The sequence below is a fragment of the Ambystoma mexicanum genome, chromosome 3q (assembly GCF_040938575.1).
Source record: "Ambystoma mexicanum isolate Mex_15411 chromosome 3q, UKY_AmexF1_1, whole genome shotgun sequence".
Lineage (NCBI taxonomy): Eukaryota > Metazoa > Chordata > Amphibia > Caudata > Ambystomatidae > Ambystoma > Ambystoma mexicanum.
The window spans coordinates 1,236,072,266-1,236,090,210 of NC_090926.1; the positions used below are offsets into that span (position 1 = coordinate 1,236,072,266).

The window sequence follows — 17,945 nt, forward strand, 5'->3', positions numbered from 1 at the left end:
CATGTGACCTTTGTGCTCAGTGTGTGTCAGATCAGAGCTAAACTAGTGACCCATAGGTACTTCTTGTGCTCACGTCTTTTGTACCAGAAATGAAACCTCCGATGTGTGCAAATATCCTGGTAACGCCTATGGTCCACTTGTCGTCCATGTGCACATAGGATGATCTGTCACAGTCATGTATAGCTAACACAGAAGCACATTTACTGAAGGATTTCAACAATGATTTGAATTACATATACAATGCATGATTTAAAAAAAAGGTAAATATGTACCTAAAAGAACATGCCAGTACGAGTGCTGAAGACACTCAATGACTGACATGTTGGGCACAATATCATGCAGTGCACAGCAGCGTCTGTCCTTACCTTGCTCTAAAGCAACTCAAGCAATGGCTCCTGCGCTGCCAGGCTGAAAACCGGAAGCAGATAGAGAGCAGAGAGTAGGGGAAATTGTGGTCAATTACGAAGCGCCAGGCATTTCTACTGACAGGATCCCAAATTATTATTAACAAAACAGGGAAGCACAATTTGTTTAAATTAGGAATATAAATGAATTTGACTTCATTGTAAAACTTTTTTTTTTTAAATCGGATCAAATTTCTAAAAGTTGTGACGGCATGCTACAATAAGCAAGGTCTTGAACAAGGTTGCACAAGGCTATTTATTGAAAGTGTTTGCAGCTCGTTTAATGAGTTCAAGTCTCCATCCAAATTACACAGCAGCCGTGGCTTCTGCAAAAGGGCCAATTTTACTCCAGACATCGCCATGATGTAATGCACTATGCCATGCATCAGAGGAGCCTTCTCCTTTTACAAAAGGAAGGAGAAAAGGGCAGCACATATTGCAAAGGACTATACAGGTTGAGTTCTTAAAGATAACATTCTATACCTCCCCTACAGTATCTGGGGCTTCTACAAAATGGCCAATCCTGTAACAGAGAACAGAGCTTTCACCATGATGCACTCTTACATGCACCACAGAGCAGCGGACATACACCAGAGTACATCTGACATGTACCAGTTCAAGCTCTTTACAGCAGGTCCTAAAAATGGGTTTAAAAAATCTATCCCTACCATCTCATGTCTGCCCACAACTAGTGTGGTGCTCTTCAAGACCAACATAAACCACAGGTGCAGAGAGAGCAGCACAGGTAAATTGCCCATCTCTGGACAAGCTTGAGCCCCTCCAGCTCATGGGCTCAGTGCAGCTAGACTGGTTGCACCAATGCTCCTAAAAGCAGATCCTCTTCAGGAAGAGGAATGTGCCGGGGGCCGTAGCATGGAACTTGCGAGGAGACAACTAGACCAGCACTGAACAAAACTTCCACAAGTCCCAGGTTTACAAAACACTAAATAAATCCACGTGCTGTTCCTTTGTTGCAGGCGAGGACACAGACTGTAGCAAATGGGCCACATTAGGACGTCAAGAAAAATAAAAAATGGATAATTTTAAAGATAGACTTCTAAAAAAGTGGGCGGGGGAATGGGTTTAATGCATGGGCAACGTTCCCTCCAAGTTACTTGCCTGGCCTGCATCTGATATGAAGCAAGTGGCCGGGATGGAAGAAAGGAAATGACGGGCTGATAAATGTATTGAGTACAGTAAAGTGATGATCTGGACGTAGGCTGATCCCGCAGAATAAATAAGTAATGTCTGTTCCTTGCAGGGACTTGCTGCATGCAGGCGGAGTAGGGATGCGCCCATAGCTGCGAGCCCTCTATAGGCGGCGTTAAGAGTCCAGGCGGCATATCGGGCTGTCATAGACCATCTGCAGGTTCACCTTGTGTCCAACCAGCTCACGGATGTTGTTGATGCCATATTTGATCATGGTGGGCCTGCAAGAAGAGCGAGCAGTCAGATGGAGTAACCAAGACCAGATGCAAGCACAGAGGCAAGGTGTTCATAGCCAGCCAATCCTGGACTGTAGCAAGGACGCCGCTCTGCCAATGCACCCGGGTCCCATTCCTGACCCAAAGAGCGCAATCCCGATATGCACCATTCCGTGGACCTTCAGTACTGGTACCCCTCCCCCACCCGAAAACAGATAGAGAAACCCAACCACCCACCCACCCACCCACCACTGGGACAGTGCACTTCAACCCAGCGTGCTGGCACCACTTGCTACTCAAGCACTAAGACTAACACACAGCTCTGCAAGTTCACCCGATCGCTCATCTACCGTCCCCATTGGTCCAATACTGTAACCCACCTGCATCTGGGCTAAGTTCCCTCCCTCAGCCTGGACTTGCTGCACTCCCATGGACCCGTTCTGGCAACAACACACACACCTCCGACAGGGCACATTAACCCTTAGCAGTAATACCCCCGCTCCCAATTGCCTGTTATTCTAGTACTGGCGCCCACACACCGCTTAAGACCCCACAATCCCTAGTTGCAGCCCTGTGGGTTCAATATGCCTGAACCTTGCCCCACAGCACTGCATACTTCTGCAGTACTGGAAGCCGCATATCACCGCATTATGCATGCACATCAGCACAGTGCGCTGAATTCAGGACAGCAGAACAGAGATGCCACCACAAGAACACGGAACCCATGTGTGCCATGCCATGTGCCCACATTCAGGGCATTCCTTTTCATGAAGCATCGCTTTCTAGGAAAGGACACAATGTTGCCTGCACGGCTTCCCATTCCCATATAGAGAGCAGCTACTGTTATGATAGCCGTAACTTTGGCAAGTAGGACGATTGTTTTGTAGCGGGTCTCATCGGTGCCTCACCCCCTGTGCTGCACTCTTGATAACAAATGACCAATGGGGACTTCCAACCACACAGCAACCACTTGAGGATAGAATATTGGTATTTAAAAGATTTTACTTTCAGAAATGTAACTCTCACCCCCTCCCCCCTCTGCCAAGGGTGACACCAACCCTTTAGCCGGTGCGTAAAGGCTGCTGAAGACCTGTCCCCGGGGCATGCAGGTGGGTGTGCTTTGGGGGATGGCAATACCAGGGCGCGTGGCTGGGAACTTCTAGATTACCAATGGGTATAACAATCTATAGGAAAATGTCCCTGATTCAACAGCTTGGTGCCTCCGGATGGTTGGCAAGTCTGGGACTAACTCTGTCCAGAACTGAAGGCCATCCGGAGACACTCCTTGTTGGCAATTTTCTTTCCAAAGTGGCTCTATCAGAGATTCAGAGTTGGGCCAGGAGGGGCAGTTTGCCAGCTGTTGGCATGCTACTGGGGTGGGCCAAAAACCAGGCTTACCTTTCGAGGGACAGGCCCCAGGCGATCACCGACACTCCCGGGGGCAAGCCCATGGGCAGCAGCATCTCTGGCCGAAAGACACCGGAATTGCCCACCTCCACCCACTTGCGCAGTCCTGCCAAGGAGAGAGACAATGCAACAGGTTAGCAGACGTGGGCAATGGTAGGGATGCGAATAACACAGAAATACCACGAAAACCTGTAGTCGGAGAGGGGCAAACTAACAGTCATCTGAAAGGAAACGTCATTTTGCATGCCTTTGCTGTGGCACGCCTACTCAAAGGTATCTAAGTGGTAAAAGAAGGCAGCTGTACTAATCTTTTCAGAAGAGGTACAGGCTTTCAGTGCAGCCAATGTCATCTGGTAATGAGTCCCATTTCCTAGCCGCTAAGATGGAGAAGGACCAGCCGAATGCACTAGCACACTTCCGTGTCCGGGCTGCACTGACTCGGTGTCTGGCTCCCTGGGCAGATATAGTTTGCAATAGGGCCCTTCACAGCCTTGCAGTCTTGAAACTGGGATGCCCTCACCGCGTCCCGTCACCTCTTGAGGCAAAGAAGGTTTTCTAGCGCCATGAAAGACGGACTAGAGTCCATCAGACGCTTCACAGTCGCGCCTACAACCAATGGGCATTCTGAGGTCCCTGGAATGTGTGATGCAATGTGAAATGTGAGGTGTGTGAGGGTTCTGGGTATTGGTGGTTAGTGGGGGTGGGGTGGGGGGACTTCAGGATGAGAGCTGGGAAGCCTGCTCTCCTGTTTACCTTCTACCTTTGACCTGTAACAAATAAAGTACATTCCTTTTGTACTTACCTTGTCCCTGCCTGGTTACTGCGTCCTGGCTGTCCTTCCCGTGGTCCCACCTACTACACATTCTGCCAATGTATTAAGTAAACTATGCTTTTAAAAAGTGCACAACTGATCATGGTCACAGCGTTTGAACTGTTCACTGAGGTACTGTCAGGAAATATAGGCAATAATGGTAATTAAAGGGTTTGACACCCCCCCCCCCCCCAAACACCATAGAAGCTCCCCCATGGTTTCACATTTCAGATGTAGTGTGAGACAATATAAAAGCACAATAGTTCCTGCCCTGCCTCCCACAAACAGTTTCCTGGGCCGGCCTAAACTTGCTTGCGGTCTCCACTGCAAGTGACCAACCAGAGGCCCAGATAAGATTGGAGGGGTGGAGGGACGATTCCCTCCCCAATTTTTGAATCTAGGAGTACAACGTTTTCTGGGAGTATAAAAAGTAATTCCCATACCCAACAGGGATATTTAATTCGCTGAGAAAAATATACATTTAATGTTAAAACATATTTTGGACATACAGGGCTGTTATGATGTTATCCACGTCACACAATTCCATTTAGAATGGAGAATGTTTCCCCCCACCACGATCCACTAAGGAACGTGGTGAGCCATTCCCCAAAGGACGAGCCTCGCCTCCGGGGGGCGTAAATAAAGGCTCACTTGGAAACCTACCTCCGCCTCAGCATTCATTTCAAGGGCTGTGTGGGTTCAAGCAAGGGGCGGGCTATTACGCATTTCTTTTTTGTTGTTTTAAGTTATCAGTCTGTCACATTTTTAAAGCAGGCAAAGTGCCTGCTACATTGCTCATCTGTGGGCCTGTGACCGACTGTAACATACTTCATAACTTCAAGCTATCGCCTGACATGATTCCAGGGACCAGACATCAGTTCAGCACAGCAAGTGGGACTTCCCTTCAGGCATCTCTAGGATCAGCACAAGAGAGACAACACAGGAACGTGCCCACTTTTAGGATCTGCATGGCCAGGAGCATGCCCTTGCTTGGCATCTCTTATCAGCACCGTTAAAATCCTTGGGACACTGGGCACCTGAGAGCATGGCACTACTCTTTGCCCATCGTGCAATGAGTTCACTTTAAAAGCCTCTGCCCAGAACAAAGGTTGGCATGGAGCATAGTTACCATGCGTCCCCTGCGAGGTCAACGTAGCAGAGACATCCAGACTGCCTTCTGCAACGTAGGCAACCTCAGCTCTATCAGGCCACTTTTCCCTCGCTGGTAGTCACCGCACTGAATACATCTCTCCGCCATCTTTAGCAAAACTTCTTAACACCTCCACCTGCCGGAACCCCAAGTATCGACCCATTACACTCAACTCCAGTCTGTGCATTCCCTCATGTACGCAGGTTTAAATGCTTACCCAGTAGAACGACCAACCAGAGGTGATATCAAGCTAAACGGCCTATCCAGACGCTGACGAGTCTCCGCCCAGAGAGAAAAAGGGTTAACCATAAAGGCAGTGGTAAAATGAAACTCCTCATTATGTAAAACCTGACATGAATGTCAATAAACAACTTTAGGGGAATCTCACATTTACATAATACATACGACGATGGAAAAGGCAACGCTGTGTGCATGGTCACACTGATGGGTCTTGGACAAAGCGCTAGACAAGGAAGCCTTGGCAGTGCTCTAAACCCTCTGAGCCTGCTGCGGAGCCACAAGTGTGAATCCGTGCAAAGCCGCCAAGGGGGTGAGTGCATCTGCCGACCATTGGGTTGCGTCATAATATACACCTGCTAGCAGGCAACCCTGTAGCAATTCAATGTGTGGCGTGTCCGTGTTGCGATTCTTTTCTGTACAATGGTCTATGCGAGAATGGAAATGCTGACATCTGGGCCGGTCAGCCCCCGCGACATCACTCTAATCTGCTCAGGATTAAAAACTTTAATCCAGGTCAGAATGTACCGAGGGAGATCCCATCAGGGATCTTCCTGGAAAAGCATCTGAACAGAGCAGTCTCTAGGCCACGCTGGGACAAAATCAGGCTGCCCATGTGGGGGCCAAGGGCAGGCAAGGGACTGAAACATGAAGGCGCAAACACCCCTAGAGAGGGAGGCATTCCCACAAGCTCTCACCCATGTGCATGGGGTTCTTGAGAGTCCGAACCACAGCGGGCTATGAGGATAACCACCGATTATGTAAACCACTCCCATTTACTTTAACTGTATTCACATGGATTTAGTGTGGCTAAACTTAAACAGTGAGTGCAAGTAGTTCTTGAGGACTGGGCTTGGCCATTGTACCATGCCACATGGTGTTGGCTGTTGGGAATTAGCCACCAAATCTTGTTCGGAGATATCCGCCGTGGCCATCATAGTTTAATGTATGACCTGTGATGAATCCTACTTTCCCGGAGATAGCCTCTCCTCACGTGGCCAGGGGACAGCAGCCACTTCCCAATCCTGACCATGGGGCCGACTTTTAAGGGAGGACCACATGGCAGGAGCTGACCCTCAGGGGGCTGGTGCAACATCATTGGATGAGACTTGGTACCCCATTTCTTTTTAGAGATACCCCTTCAGTACCTCAGGTCCTTATGACATAGTGTAGCAGTAACCCTCTATATTCTCCAACACTTCGCCATATACCTTTTAAACATTACATAGTTACATCAGTAACAAAGACTGACAAGAGGAACAGAGCAACTAGAATGAAGAGCGGTCTAGCTGTTGGAGGAAATCGATTGGCTCCAAAAGGCTCCCTTAAGTAATGTGGGAATTCAAATATGGGGCCCAGGAGAATTCCAGAGACCCGACTGGCAAATGACTGCTGGGGAACACAAGCTGTTAGATGGACATATGAGCGAAGAAGCAGCACGAGGAAAGAGTGAGGCGGTTTTCCGATCGGAGATGCATTCTCGCAGGGAGAGACACTGAAGCAGGACATGAGATAAAGGAGCTTTGCGCCGTCAAGAAGAAGCCAGAGCGATGCGCAGATACGCCACCCGAACTGGAGAGAGCACAGAAGCCGAAAAGGACCTGAGCGGGGTCAGAGAAGCCAAGGGAGCAGTCCTAAAGCCGGTGAGCCCACAGAGGAAGGTCGGGCCCCGGCAGGGAGCTGGAGAAAGCATTGCTGGTCACTAACTGGAACAGGAGGCAAATTACCATCACAAACTGTGTTGCATAGTCCCCGTGTTTGAGGGGGATACAAATACACCAATGATAAAAGGAACTTGTGGGGGGGAGGGAAGGGCATATACCCTCAGATCTGAAAGTGAAGTGAACATATCAGAAAACCTGGCAGGAGAGTATACCAGGTGTTTTGCGAGTCTGGGTCCCAAACCCAAAGTGTACCAAGGAACTTTATGAGGGAGCCTGGCAGGAGAATATACCAGGTGTTTTGCGAGTCCGCGAACACAAGGAAAATTCAGTCCCTTAGAATTGTGAATTACATTGAATATTGAAAAGACCTGGGGAAGGGAGTAATTTTCCCCGGAGTGAATTGCAACACCAAGAGGAGGCGGTTATCCTCTTGGGCTACAAAGAACTTGGTTATTCTTTTGAACTTTTGTTTTGGAGGAGAGAAACCTGGGGCCCTAGAACTGTTTTGCTGAATGTATACCTTTTTGTTGAACTTGAACATTTGTGCACTTTTCAAACCAAAGACAATACCCTTAACACCTTAGAATTACTTTAAGAACGACAGGACAATTTAGCTTCGTACATCTTGACACAGGAAAGGCCCTTTGTTTTTGGTTGAGGTAGAGAAATACCTCCTAGATTAGAGACATTGAGGCATTTTCCAACCCCTTTATTATTTAATAAAGGTTTATTCCAACCACCATTAACCCTCTGTCTCTTGGTCTCAATTCCTGGTTCCGCAAGGACCCCAATCATTTAAAGGCATGGAAGGATTGGTTCTATAATATGTAGCGCAATGTAGTGTGTAACGATAAAGGAGGTGGGGTTGAATATCTTCCTATACAAGAGTAAGGACTTCAGATCCACATGCAATTGTACAGATAGAAGTCCTAATTCATAACGAATCGCAACCATCGGAACACCAGAAGGAAGATTCAATAGTTTACGCTACTATCTACCCTCCATTTTCAACCAATCCACTTCACTTACTTTCAGCACCATAGGTTAGGCACAGGACTATATTACCTGTGTAAAACCTCAGCAGTAGAAGTATGGAGAATTCAGCATATTTCAAACCCAGCTTCGTAGCTTGAGAAAGAAGGGCTGAGCTTTTAGTTTGGTAGTCTCTCAGTCTCTGTGCCACATCGTTTTTGTTTCATGGTGCAGCCAAGATACTCTAGACTCACTACTGGTTCTAGTTTGTTATATAACATATATGGTTCATAAATGTTAATTTAGCAAGATTTAGAATGAATATTTTAGTTTTGGATGAATTTATCTCGAGATCTAATTCTTGATTAGAACTGAAAATTGAGTCCAACAGTCTCTGGAGGGCAAATGGGGTTTGATCCATTAGCACAATGGCATTGGCATAAACCGGATGACGAATGCAAGCAGTACCCAATTTAGGAGGAAAACAAACAAATTTAGACAATTCTAGGCCTAGATATGATGTATATTAATTAAAAAGAGCCGGGGCAAAGATGCATCCATGGTGAAGTTAAAGGCATCCGAAAGAGTACGATTAGAATCAAGTCAAATTCGTACTTTAGTGTTTATATAAAGATTTTGTAGGATACTAATTAACATTGGAGGGCATCCTAATTTGTGCAGTTTCATCCACAGTTTCTCTCTATTTAATAGATCAAAAGCTTGAGATAAATCAATGAATGTCAGCTATATCCACCTCTGTTGGACCCGAGACTACTGTTGAATCGTTCACAGAATATGACCATTCAAGGAACAGCCCATTCCCAGTCTGTACTCTGGTTTGTGCGACTGATTTCATACACTGTTCACCTATCTGTTAAGTTCTTCAGAATAATTGCTAAAACAATCTTGCTGTATGCATACAGAAGGGCCATGGGCAGGAAGGCTCACAACACCCTTTTTAAAGATAGAAACAAGTATGGATTTTTCTCAAAGAAACCGGGACAGATTTAGTCTGTAATATGTGGATTCTTGGCCAGATCAATGGGTTGTCCTTGAAAATAATTATGAATAGACATACCAGGCCGCAAGCATGGGAAAGGTTATCTTTTAGGATTTGATGATATACATCATCCTCGTCAAAATAAAGTGACCAAACAGAACATGCCCCAAAGAAAGACTTACTGGAGTGCATCCGCTCTCTGAAGGAAGAGATCTCCTTTACCATTAAATCAGACATACAAGCAGCAACTGGCAACATAAGGAATGCAATCGCAGAGATCTCTGTAGATATAAAGCAAATAAATACCAGACTAACTGATACCAATGCTGATGTCCAATCCCTACAGGACCACGTAATACTCCAACGACAGGTGGCTGGCGCCAAAGAAACTATGTCCCTGCTACTAACAACGATCAAGGACTTAGAAAACCGACACCAGACGGAGAGCTTTAAAATATGTGGCCTGCTTAAGGGAATGGGAGGAACCGATCTCAAAGGACGGGCACTGAATGTTTAAGGAGAGCTTCAATGAAACATGACGCGACAATTCATGAACTTGGCCCCCTACGCAACGGTCCAAACCCTCATCAGAGTGATAGCATAATTAGAAAATTCCATGCATATAGGATTTAGGAGCACATTTTGCGGGCCACAAGAGTAATGGTCAATATTGCAGATGGGTCAAACTCTGTTCTTCCAAGATACTGCGACTAACAATGCAGGACAGACAATCCTTTAGAATTGTAACCGAGAAGCTGCAAAACAGGAACATCAAGTGGACATTTCCCTTTGGTATAGTATTCACATGGGACCACATCAGCTGCACCATGACCGAAGAGGCTTCCCAAGTACTTGGTATATCCCCTCCCCACAAGGATAATCTGAGCCAAGGCGGTGAGAGGGTCTTGAGTCACCACTGAAGAAGTCCAATGTGAGGACTGATGAGAGAATTGCTGATAAAAGAAGATTGACATGCCTGCCATATTTATTTTGCTCATTAGGCGCTTATACTGCAAGTCAATTCTGTTTCAAAGCGCCCATATAGCAGGGAGGGGACTTGGGAATGATACACATTAAATACATAATAAATATTAAATACAGTGGAGGGGGAAAGAGGGACAAACCTACTACACTGTGAGCATTCAGAAACGTGCAAGTACAGAAGGGAGGGGGCAGTGGGGTCAGGTGCTGGAGTGCCCATGCTCGTGTTGAGCAGCAGGTGAAGTGCAAGGTATGGTATGTGCGAGCCTCCAGTACGCACCTATGAGCTAATTACTTAATTCTAGCAAGCGTGTTTGAGACGTAGGCTGTTCAATTAGTTGGGAGAGTTATCCCCTCCACCCCGTGGGACTTTATGGGAAAGCATGCAAGAATACAGAATGCTCCAGATTCTTCTTGCGGGAGACGATTCTCCATTTGTCTCTCCACGTATGAACATCAATGGTATTTCTGTATGTAAGCTGTTTTTTTTGCGAGGGGTGGGTGGGGTGCAGTGGGCTGTTATTTCCAGAATATCACTGTGGGAGAATTCTCATTTCTGTGCCAATTCCCTTCAACCTTAGAGACCCCCAGCTCTTTTGCTGGACTTGGGACTTTTTCTCCTGGAGTGAATGAGACCTTGTTCTCACTCATGTATTTTTATCTGATTTGGACCCTGTGTTTTTTTTGGTTTTGGAGTCTGAAACTCCATAGGCATCACCTTTTGTATATTGACACACATCACCTTCAGTGTAGTGTCACAGAAGTCCTTTGGCTTTCTCTTAAGGTTTAAATACCTTCTCTTGGGTAAACTACAGAGTAGTAGAGTGAAATTGACTTTACTTACCGGTTTTTCCTATGTAGGTCCAGTACACCCCACCTTATGTCGAAGTACTGGGGGTTACTTGGTATCCCTTTCCCTACATTCTCTTGTAACCTCATTTTATTACCCTCACTACAATTAATGGCTGGTGGCAGTGGTTTCATTTTCCCATTGTGTGTTTTTACCGCAGGCTGAATCCTTAGCTGCAGTATTGCACACATGGGTGCCCATTTTGTCAAAATTTCCCCCGTCTTCTTTTTTCGCCATTTCTTGCTTGGGAGGTCTTTCTTGGGTTTTACTCTGCGTGCCAAATCAGGTTTGGTCCCTTTGTTCATTTTGGCTTTGCCAGGCTTCAGTGCTGCAACCCTCCTCTGGCTCCAGCATGTCTGGCAGGGCAGGAAACGAGGGAGGTTCCCAAAATCCCTTTGCTTAGTCTGCCTGGTTTCTTGAATGCAACCAAAGGGGATTGGCTGGCTGGCCGTCCTTGGAGGACAGCCACTCTGCTGTGTGAGTGACAGCTAGTACGAGCGCGATATAAATAAAATATATTATAGCTAGGCTGCGAATTAATGGGAGAAACCTGCATAAGGTCTCTTGAACAGAGGGCAGAGTCCACCACTGGACGAACAAACCGAAGAAAGAAACTGGAAGAGAAGCTTGCTGCACCCTCCTGCACCGTTGGTTTTCCCGGTGAAGCCCTGCTGCAGTGCTGCAGTTCCAATTTTCGTAACAACTAGAGAAGCCCAGAATGGACAACTTCTCCCCTTGGGTTGGTGGGACCAATTGTCCCCAAGACGAACTTGACTGGAACCCAGTCTCCCTGCTGGCTGTACTTCTTCACTGCGGCTGGAACAGAGTACCAGGGGACAGGAACACCATTAACGAGTGCATAATCTTTAAGCGGACCCGAGCTCAAGGAAGATCCAGAGGACCCTCCCGAAGCAGGATGACCCAAGCCTGAGCCACCTCAACAGAGTGCAGGACTCCAGAAGCAAGGGGAGCCCACAAGGTGTCCAAGAACCGCAGTGGTGCTATTGACCGTTAATTGAAACCACAAAGTGCTGCTGATCTGAAGTCCATTGCCGCCGTCAACTTTCGAACTGCAGTGCAGGTGCCCCACAGACGTCCTCCCTCTTGTCCCCATGACGGAGGCCCAGAAACCCAGGAACTGCAGGAATGCAACCCGAAGAGAAGCCAACTGGATTCTTTGTCTTCAGAACTAAGGTTCTGTCTAACTAGGGGTACTTGCCTCTTGTGTGTAGGTCGCTTGCAGCAGCTGCCTTTTGCAGAGTTGCTTGCATCTTTGCTTTTCGCAAGCCTCCCCAGTTTGTGGTCCTACAGGGATTTTTTTCTACAAACTCTCTATATAATATTGTGCAAGACTTTTGTGCCATCTACAAGAAGTGCCTCAGCTCCCCTAGACTGTGTCCAATTGACAATGGATGTCCTGGCTCCCTACAGACTCTTCTGACCCTCACCTGTTATGAGAACTCGCTAACGTTTTCCTTAACTCAGTATTGCATGTGTGAGAGAGTGTGTGAGAGAGTGTGAGAGAGTGTGAGAGTGTGTGGGAGCAGGAGGGAGCGAGAAGAGCGAGAGAGATATCTCAAAAGGTTATCTACTTGCCTAAACTAAATCTGAGGAACTGTTTTTAAATTATGTTCAATTGTTGCCAATTGTTCCTTTTCTAAAGAAGGCTTATTTAAAAATTAGTTTACTAGAAATCCTTGAGTAAAAGTGTTATTCGACTACTGGTATTTGTGAACCTCTATGTTACATCTCTATAGCTCACAATTACCCCTCTTGAAATAGATGTGGCTGCTCACTCACTCACTCTACCAACTTGTGTAGTACAGACCTATACCAATAGTTGGGTATTTACTGCCAAGAGGACACGGCTGGTGTAGCCTCCCACAGGGTTACTACATACAATCTTGCCTAACAATCACGTCCTCAGTTTGATTGCAGGATCAACTTTGTTTCCATAACATATCGAACACAGGTGATGTGGGAAGGGGTTGGTCTGCCACTGATCTGGTCTAGCATAACCTCAGTAACCCAAATTCCATCTTATGGTAGTAACTTGGAATGTCAGCCCGTAGAAAAAGTACATTAGATACGGAAAATGCCTTCGACCACGCCAAGATCAGTACTCCAGAAATTTGCTGCAAGCAAACTTTTGTTAAAGGAGTTTTTGCCATTTACTCCAACCCTCAAGCAAGAGTTTCTATTAACAGCTTCTTATCCAATAGCCTTTCCATGACGAGAGGCACCTGGCAAAGATGGCCTGTATGCCCCTCTATTGTTTGCGCTATTGGTTCAGACCCTCACCCTCAAGATAAGGCAAAAACATTCAATTTCTGGAATTGAAATACTCGGTACCACATAAAACTTGCAATGCATTCAGACGACATTCTTTTCCTAAGCAAGGTAACCACTTTGTGCCCGCGGCTACAAATAATTATGAGAATATATCAGGATTTAAAGTCAATTTAGAGAAGCACTAAGCCTAAACATACCCCAAGAACCTGTCAACCAACTGTGTAGCTCTATACCCTTTCATTTGGATAAGGAATCCATTTCTTATTTAGGTGTTACTCACTCTACAATACTCATATCTCTACCAGGCAACCTACCCCAAGCTCTTTAGCTCAATTAAGTGTCAACTTAAAAGATGGAATGAGCTTGCCATTCCGTAGACTGGCAGGGTCACGGTTATAAAGAGGAGTGTTTTCCAAAACATCACCCCTCCCTGTTCCTATCCCTATTTCTAACCAGATGAAACAGGCAATAATTTCCTTCACTTCGGAGGGGCACCCTTAATAGAGTATCCAGCAGCACCGTATTCTGCTCCAGGCATAAAGGAGGTCTTGCACTTTCAAACCTGAAGAGGTACTACCAGGCAGTACAACTTAATTTTTAGAGATTGGGTCGACCCCACTTCACACAAAGCTTGGAAGAAACTAGAGGAAGAGGTTGTGGGTAAACCACTGAAATGCATGCCTTGGTTCCCACACAGAGACAGACTCATGGCAATGTACAAACACCCTTCAACTAGATCAACCACATTGGTCTGGCATAACCTAGTAAGTGCATTAGAGCGGTCTTACTTCCTGGTCTTTAAATCTAAGGAATTCACCAAGTCTTATGAGGGATCCTTGTTTTATTCCTGGAGCAAGAAGGGAGGGAGGGTGCAAATTCCTTAGACCCTTTGATTCATGTAAGCTGCTTTTGGAGAAAGAATGACCAAGGTTCTGCAGTTTAGGTACTGGGCTCTATACCGGCCAAATAAAATAGCAGCATTAAGGTCAACCACAGAATTCAAGGAAGTGTGATTCAATTCTATGAACTACTAAGGCCTGATCGAAGTTATATAGGTGTCTGAATGCTAAAGCAAATGGTAACCTACTGTAAGAAACCTGAAGGCGTGGCACCCGCTAGTCACCAGGGATCTGTCAGCCAGGTGGCCAGGACTGGCCATTGCTTTTAGATCCTGTTCCTGGGAATGGACCAGTGCGGGAGGATCACCTGGATGAGGGGCTTCAGGGAGTGGAAGTGGGACACCGTACAGCGAGACGTGGTATCCCCTTCACTGAAACACCTTTTCTCCATCCTACCCGGCAGGATACCTAGGAACTCAACCCCCCCCTTACAAGACGCAAACACTTTCTCATGGACAGTTCACTGTGAGCGACAACGGACTCACACCAGAGCCGTATACCAGACATGACCCAATACTATGGTCAGGCAAGGTCAGACAATTACAGATCAGTACACACACCCGACTTCCATCCCACTTCACCACATGGATAAAAGGTGGAGCACAAAAGCACACTATGAGGGAGGCAAGAAACACGAGGAAGCAGCAGTTCCAAGATGTCAGTTTGATACGAGGAAGACAACGAGACCGGAGAGGGTTGCAATAAGAAGCATCCTTCATCTATAAAGCTGTTACTTCCACAAGCCTTGGAAAGTTAAAAACCGAAGACCAGGAACTAAGGCTGATCAAACCTACACAGTGTGTCTGAGGTAACCGGGGCTCTCCTGCGTCGGAGTGATTGCCACCGTGGTACTATCCTTGGCTCCTACAACGCAGCGTCCGAAAAAGCAACACAGCTGGTGAGTCAGACGGATACCAAACCAGCTTGTGTTTTGAACCAAGGTCGCAAGCAGCAACATTGTATAAAGGGAACATTGAGTTTGGAATGAGCGACTTAACTGTAATTGAAAGCCAGAAATAATTACTTGTAGTTCAGAATTGAACTCTGGGGAAAACAAGAATATATATCATACACAGAGTGGTCTGGCACCACGTGGGTGCTCATTCGAAAGCCTCTGTTAGGTGTCCAACTGATGAAGTGTGAAAGCAATATTAAGGTCGAAGTGGTCATGCAACTGGTCTTGCTAAACCCTGTGCACATTTGAAAGTCTTTGACAGTATTAAGTAAATCCAATTTGTCTGAGCCTGGCTGAGGGAGACTAATTGAACTTCGTTTTGGTAAAGGAATTTGAGCCCGGAAGAGGGATCCATCCAACGCTGAAGGGATCTGAGCCTGAAAGAGGGATCCAACGTTGTTTGCGAAAAGAATCTGAGCCCAGCCGAGGGGGATCCAGGATGAATACCCAAAGTGAATACTGTGAACGGGGTCATCTTTGACTCCACCCTTTCCTTCTCCGCCCACATCTCTGAGGTCTCATTTCTGATTGCACCGCCTTAGAGGTACTGTGCCTTATCCTCTCCTTCCCCCAGAAGCTCATGGTATCTCAAGCTCTGGTTCGCTCTAGCTTGGACTATTGTAACAGCCTCTATCTAAATCTACCTGCCCCTACTCTCCGCCGTCTGCAACTAATCCAGAACAGGACTGCAAGACTTGTCCTTGGCCTCAAGCCCTGGGATCGTATCTCTCCAGCTCTGAAATCTCTCCACTGGCTCCCAGTGGATACAAGGATTAAATTCAAAACCCTCTGCATTGTCCACAAGGTATTTTGGACCCAGGCCCCAGAAAGCCTTCAGCTATCCCTCTGCAAATACCTCCCCTCTCGGGCTCTTCGCTCCTCTACCTCCAACTCACTCAGGGTCAGTTGTTTTTCTAAGAAACAAGCTGGGGGTAGATCTCTGTCTTCGGCTGGGGCCTCCCTCTGGAACAGCCTCCCTGCCACTCTAAAACTTGAGGAGAACCATCTCCGGTTCCGGAAGCACCTCAAGACCTTCCTCTTTTCTTCTGCCTTCGCTCCCCCTCTCCCCTGCTGATCGGATCTCTCTTGGCACCGTGCACCTGGCCACCCTCTGTCTTTTGGGCCCAGGTACCTGCTCATCCTGACACCCTCCCGCACTGCCTCCGGGCCACCCCTTGCACTGGGGTCTGTTTCTGTACCCATACAGCCCCCCCTTTTTCTTCCTGCACTGATCAGACCTACCCTGTCTGCTGCCTTAAACCTAGCACTTGCACATTTCTGGCTGCATTACCACGGTTTGCTGCCTTTATTATTTATTTATTGTTATTTATCTGTTTCTCCTCTGCTTTGCACTTTCCACCTCTCCACCCTTCCATGCACTTTTCCCCTCCCCCCTCTCCCATGCACTTGCACGTTCTCAATGTCACTGGGCCTAGTAAGATTGCTGTTTTGTTCCCCTCCCTTGCCTTGTTGCGCTCTGAAACACTTGCTTACGAGCGCGATAGAAATAAAATATCAATCAATCAAACGCTGGAGAGAACATTTGGGTGTTTGTTACAGCAGGCCCTCTGCGTTAAGAGACTGGTGAGAAGTAAAGAGACTTGAACACGGAAGGTATTGTAATTTGTGGACTGTGAAACTAACTGTATCCTCGTGCCGGAGAAGCCAGAGTGTGCGCTTTGCTCAAGTGAAGGCCTTGCCCTGTGCTGAAAACATCATAGGGAAGGGAGGCCAATGACCCAGGTATTAAGACTATCATTTTGTGAACAATTCCTTCTTTTTCTATGAACTGCTCCCCACATTATTTGTAACTCGTAGTAAGGATTGGCAAAAAGTTCTTTAGTATAGGCCCTTTTTATGTTGACACAACTCCACTAGGACTGCCTTCTCTATTATTTGATGGTCGTCTCTAGCTCCAATCTTTAGATAGGTGTTTATCACACCCCTGCAACAGTTTAACACCCTTGAACTGTAGTCACTTGTGTCTGTCTTACTATTGCCAGCCTGCGTTCCTTACACTACCCTCATACACATATTCATCGCCCAATTTGGGGACGCCGCTCACAGATGATGCCTGGACTGCAATTTGGGACTGACACAGGAGATCCACTAATAGCCCTCATCATAGAAAAAATGGTTTAAACTTCTCGCAAGGTGGTACTCGCCCCCTCGCCCCCCCAATAGAATGAAAAGCACATCAGATACTGAATCTAACAACTGGCGGTGATGGGACACATCTGCATATCTGGTGGTACTGCCCCCTATTCAGTACATACTGAATGCACATGGTCACTTACATGACCAAAATTACTGGTGTCAAGCTATTATGCAATAAAGAGATTGCCTGGTTCGTTTTTGGGATGTACGGAACCCTACACATAGGACCACCACGCAATACATTATATACATGTTGCTTATGGTGATGCGTATAAAGACAACCTTATATGCAGATACATGGCTTATTCCCTTTACAATTTATTCTGTACGGTGAAGACATGAAAAACTCCAATAGATGTCAGTATATTAACAGTACACATTTCATAAGTCATACAAATTTAGAAATGAGAGGCATGTGCTTACTGGCTGCTGTGTTATGGCAGGTACCAATGCCCAGTATTATGGGAAACAACACTTGAACACTATCAAAAGTAAACCATTTTGGATGCAATGTGCATCAGGGAATAGGGCACCACTAACATTGGTGGCAACCAATGTCCGGCAGGCTGCAGAGGCCAAACTGGAGAAACATGGTATTATGGAGAAACTAGAGGAAGCAAGTGAATATTTAAGACATGTGCTTAAGATTACTATGGGTAGGAGTCCTCTTTGATAAAGGAATGTAGGCCACATGATGAAAATGTCTTATATTTAAATGTATGCGATATGATGAAAGATTTTT

General features: G+C 46.5%; 1 protein-coding gene across 1 annotated transcript in view; it reads right to left on the reverse strand.

Moving 5' to 3' along the window:
- Positions 1 to 641: 641 nt before the first annotated feature.
- FARSA (phenylalanyl-tRNA synthetase subunit alpha) overlaps positions 642 to 17,945 on the reverse strand; it is a 130,069-nt gene continuing 112,765 nt past the window's right edge. Inside the window, exons 12-13 of the mRNA XM_069604177.1 lie at positions 3,227 to 3,341; positions 642 to 1,834 (exon numbers count right to left, since the gene is read on the reverse strand). Of these exons, the coding sequence (XP_069460278.1) occupies positions 1,729 to 1,834; positions 3,227 to 3,341 (221 nt within the window). The 3' untranslated portion in view covers positions 642 to 1,728. The remainder of the gene's footprint in view (positions 1,835 to 3,226; positions 3,342 to 17,945) is intronic.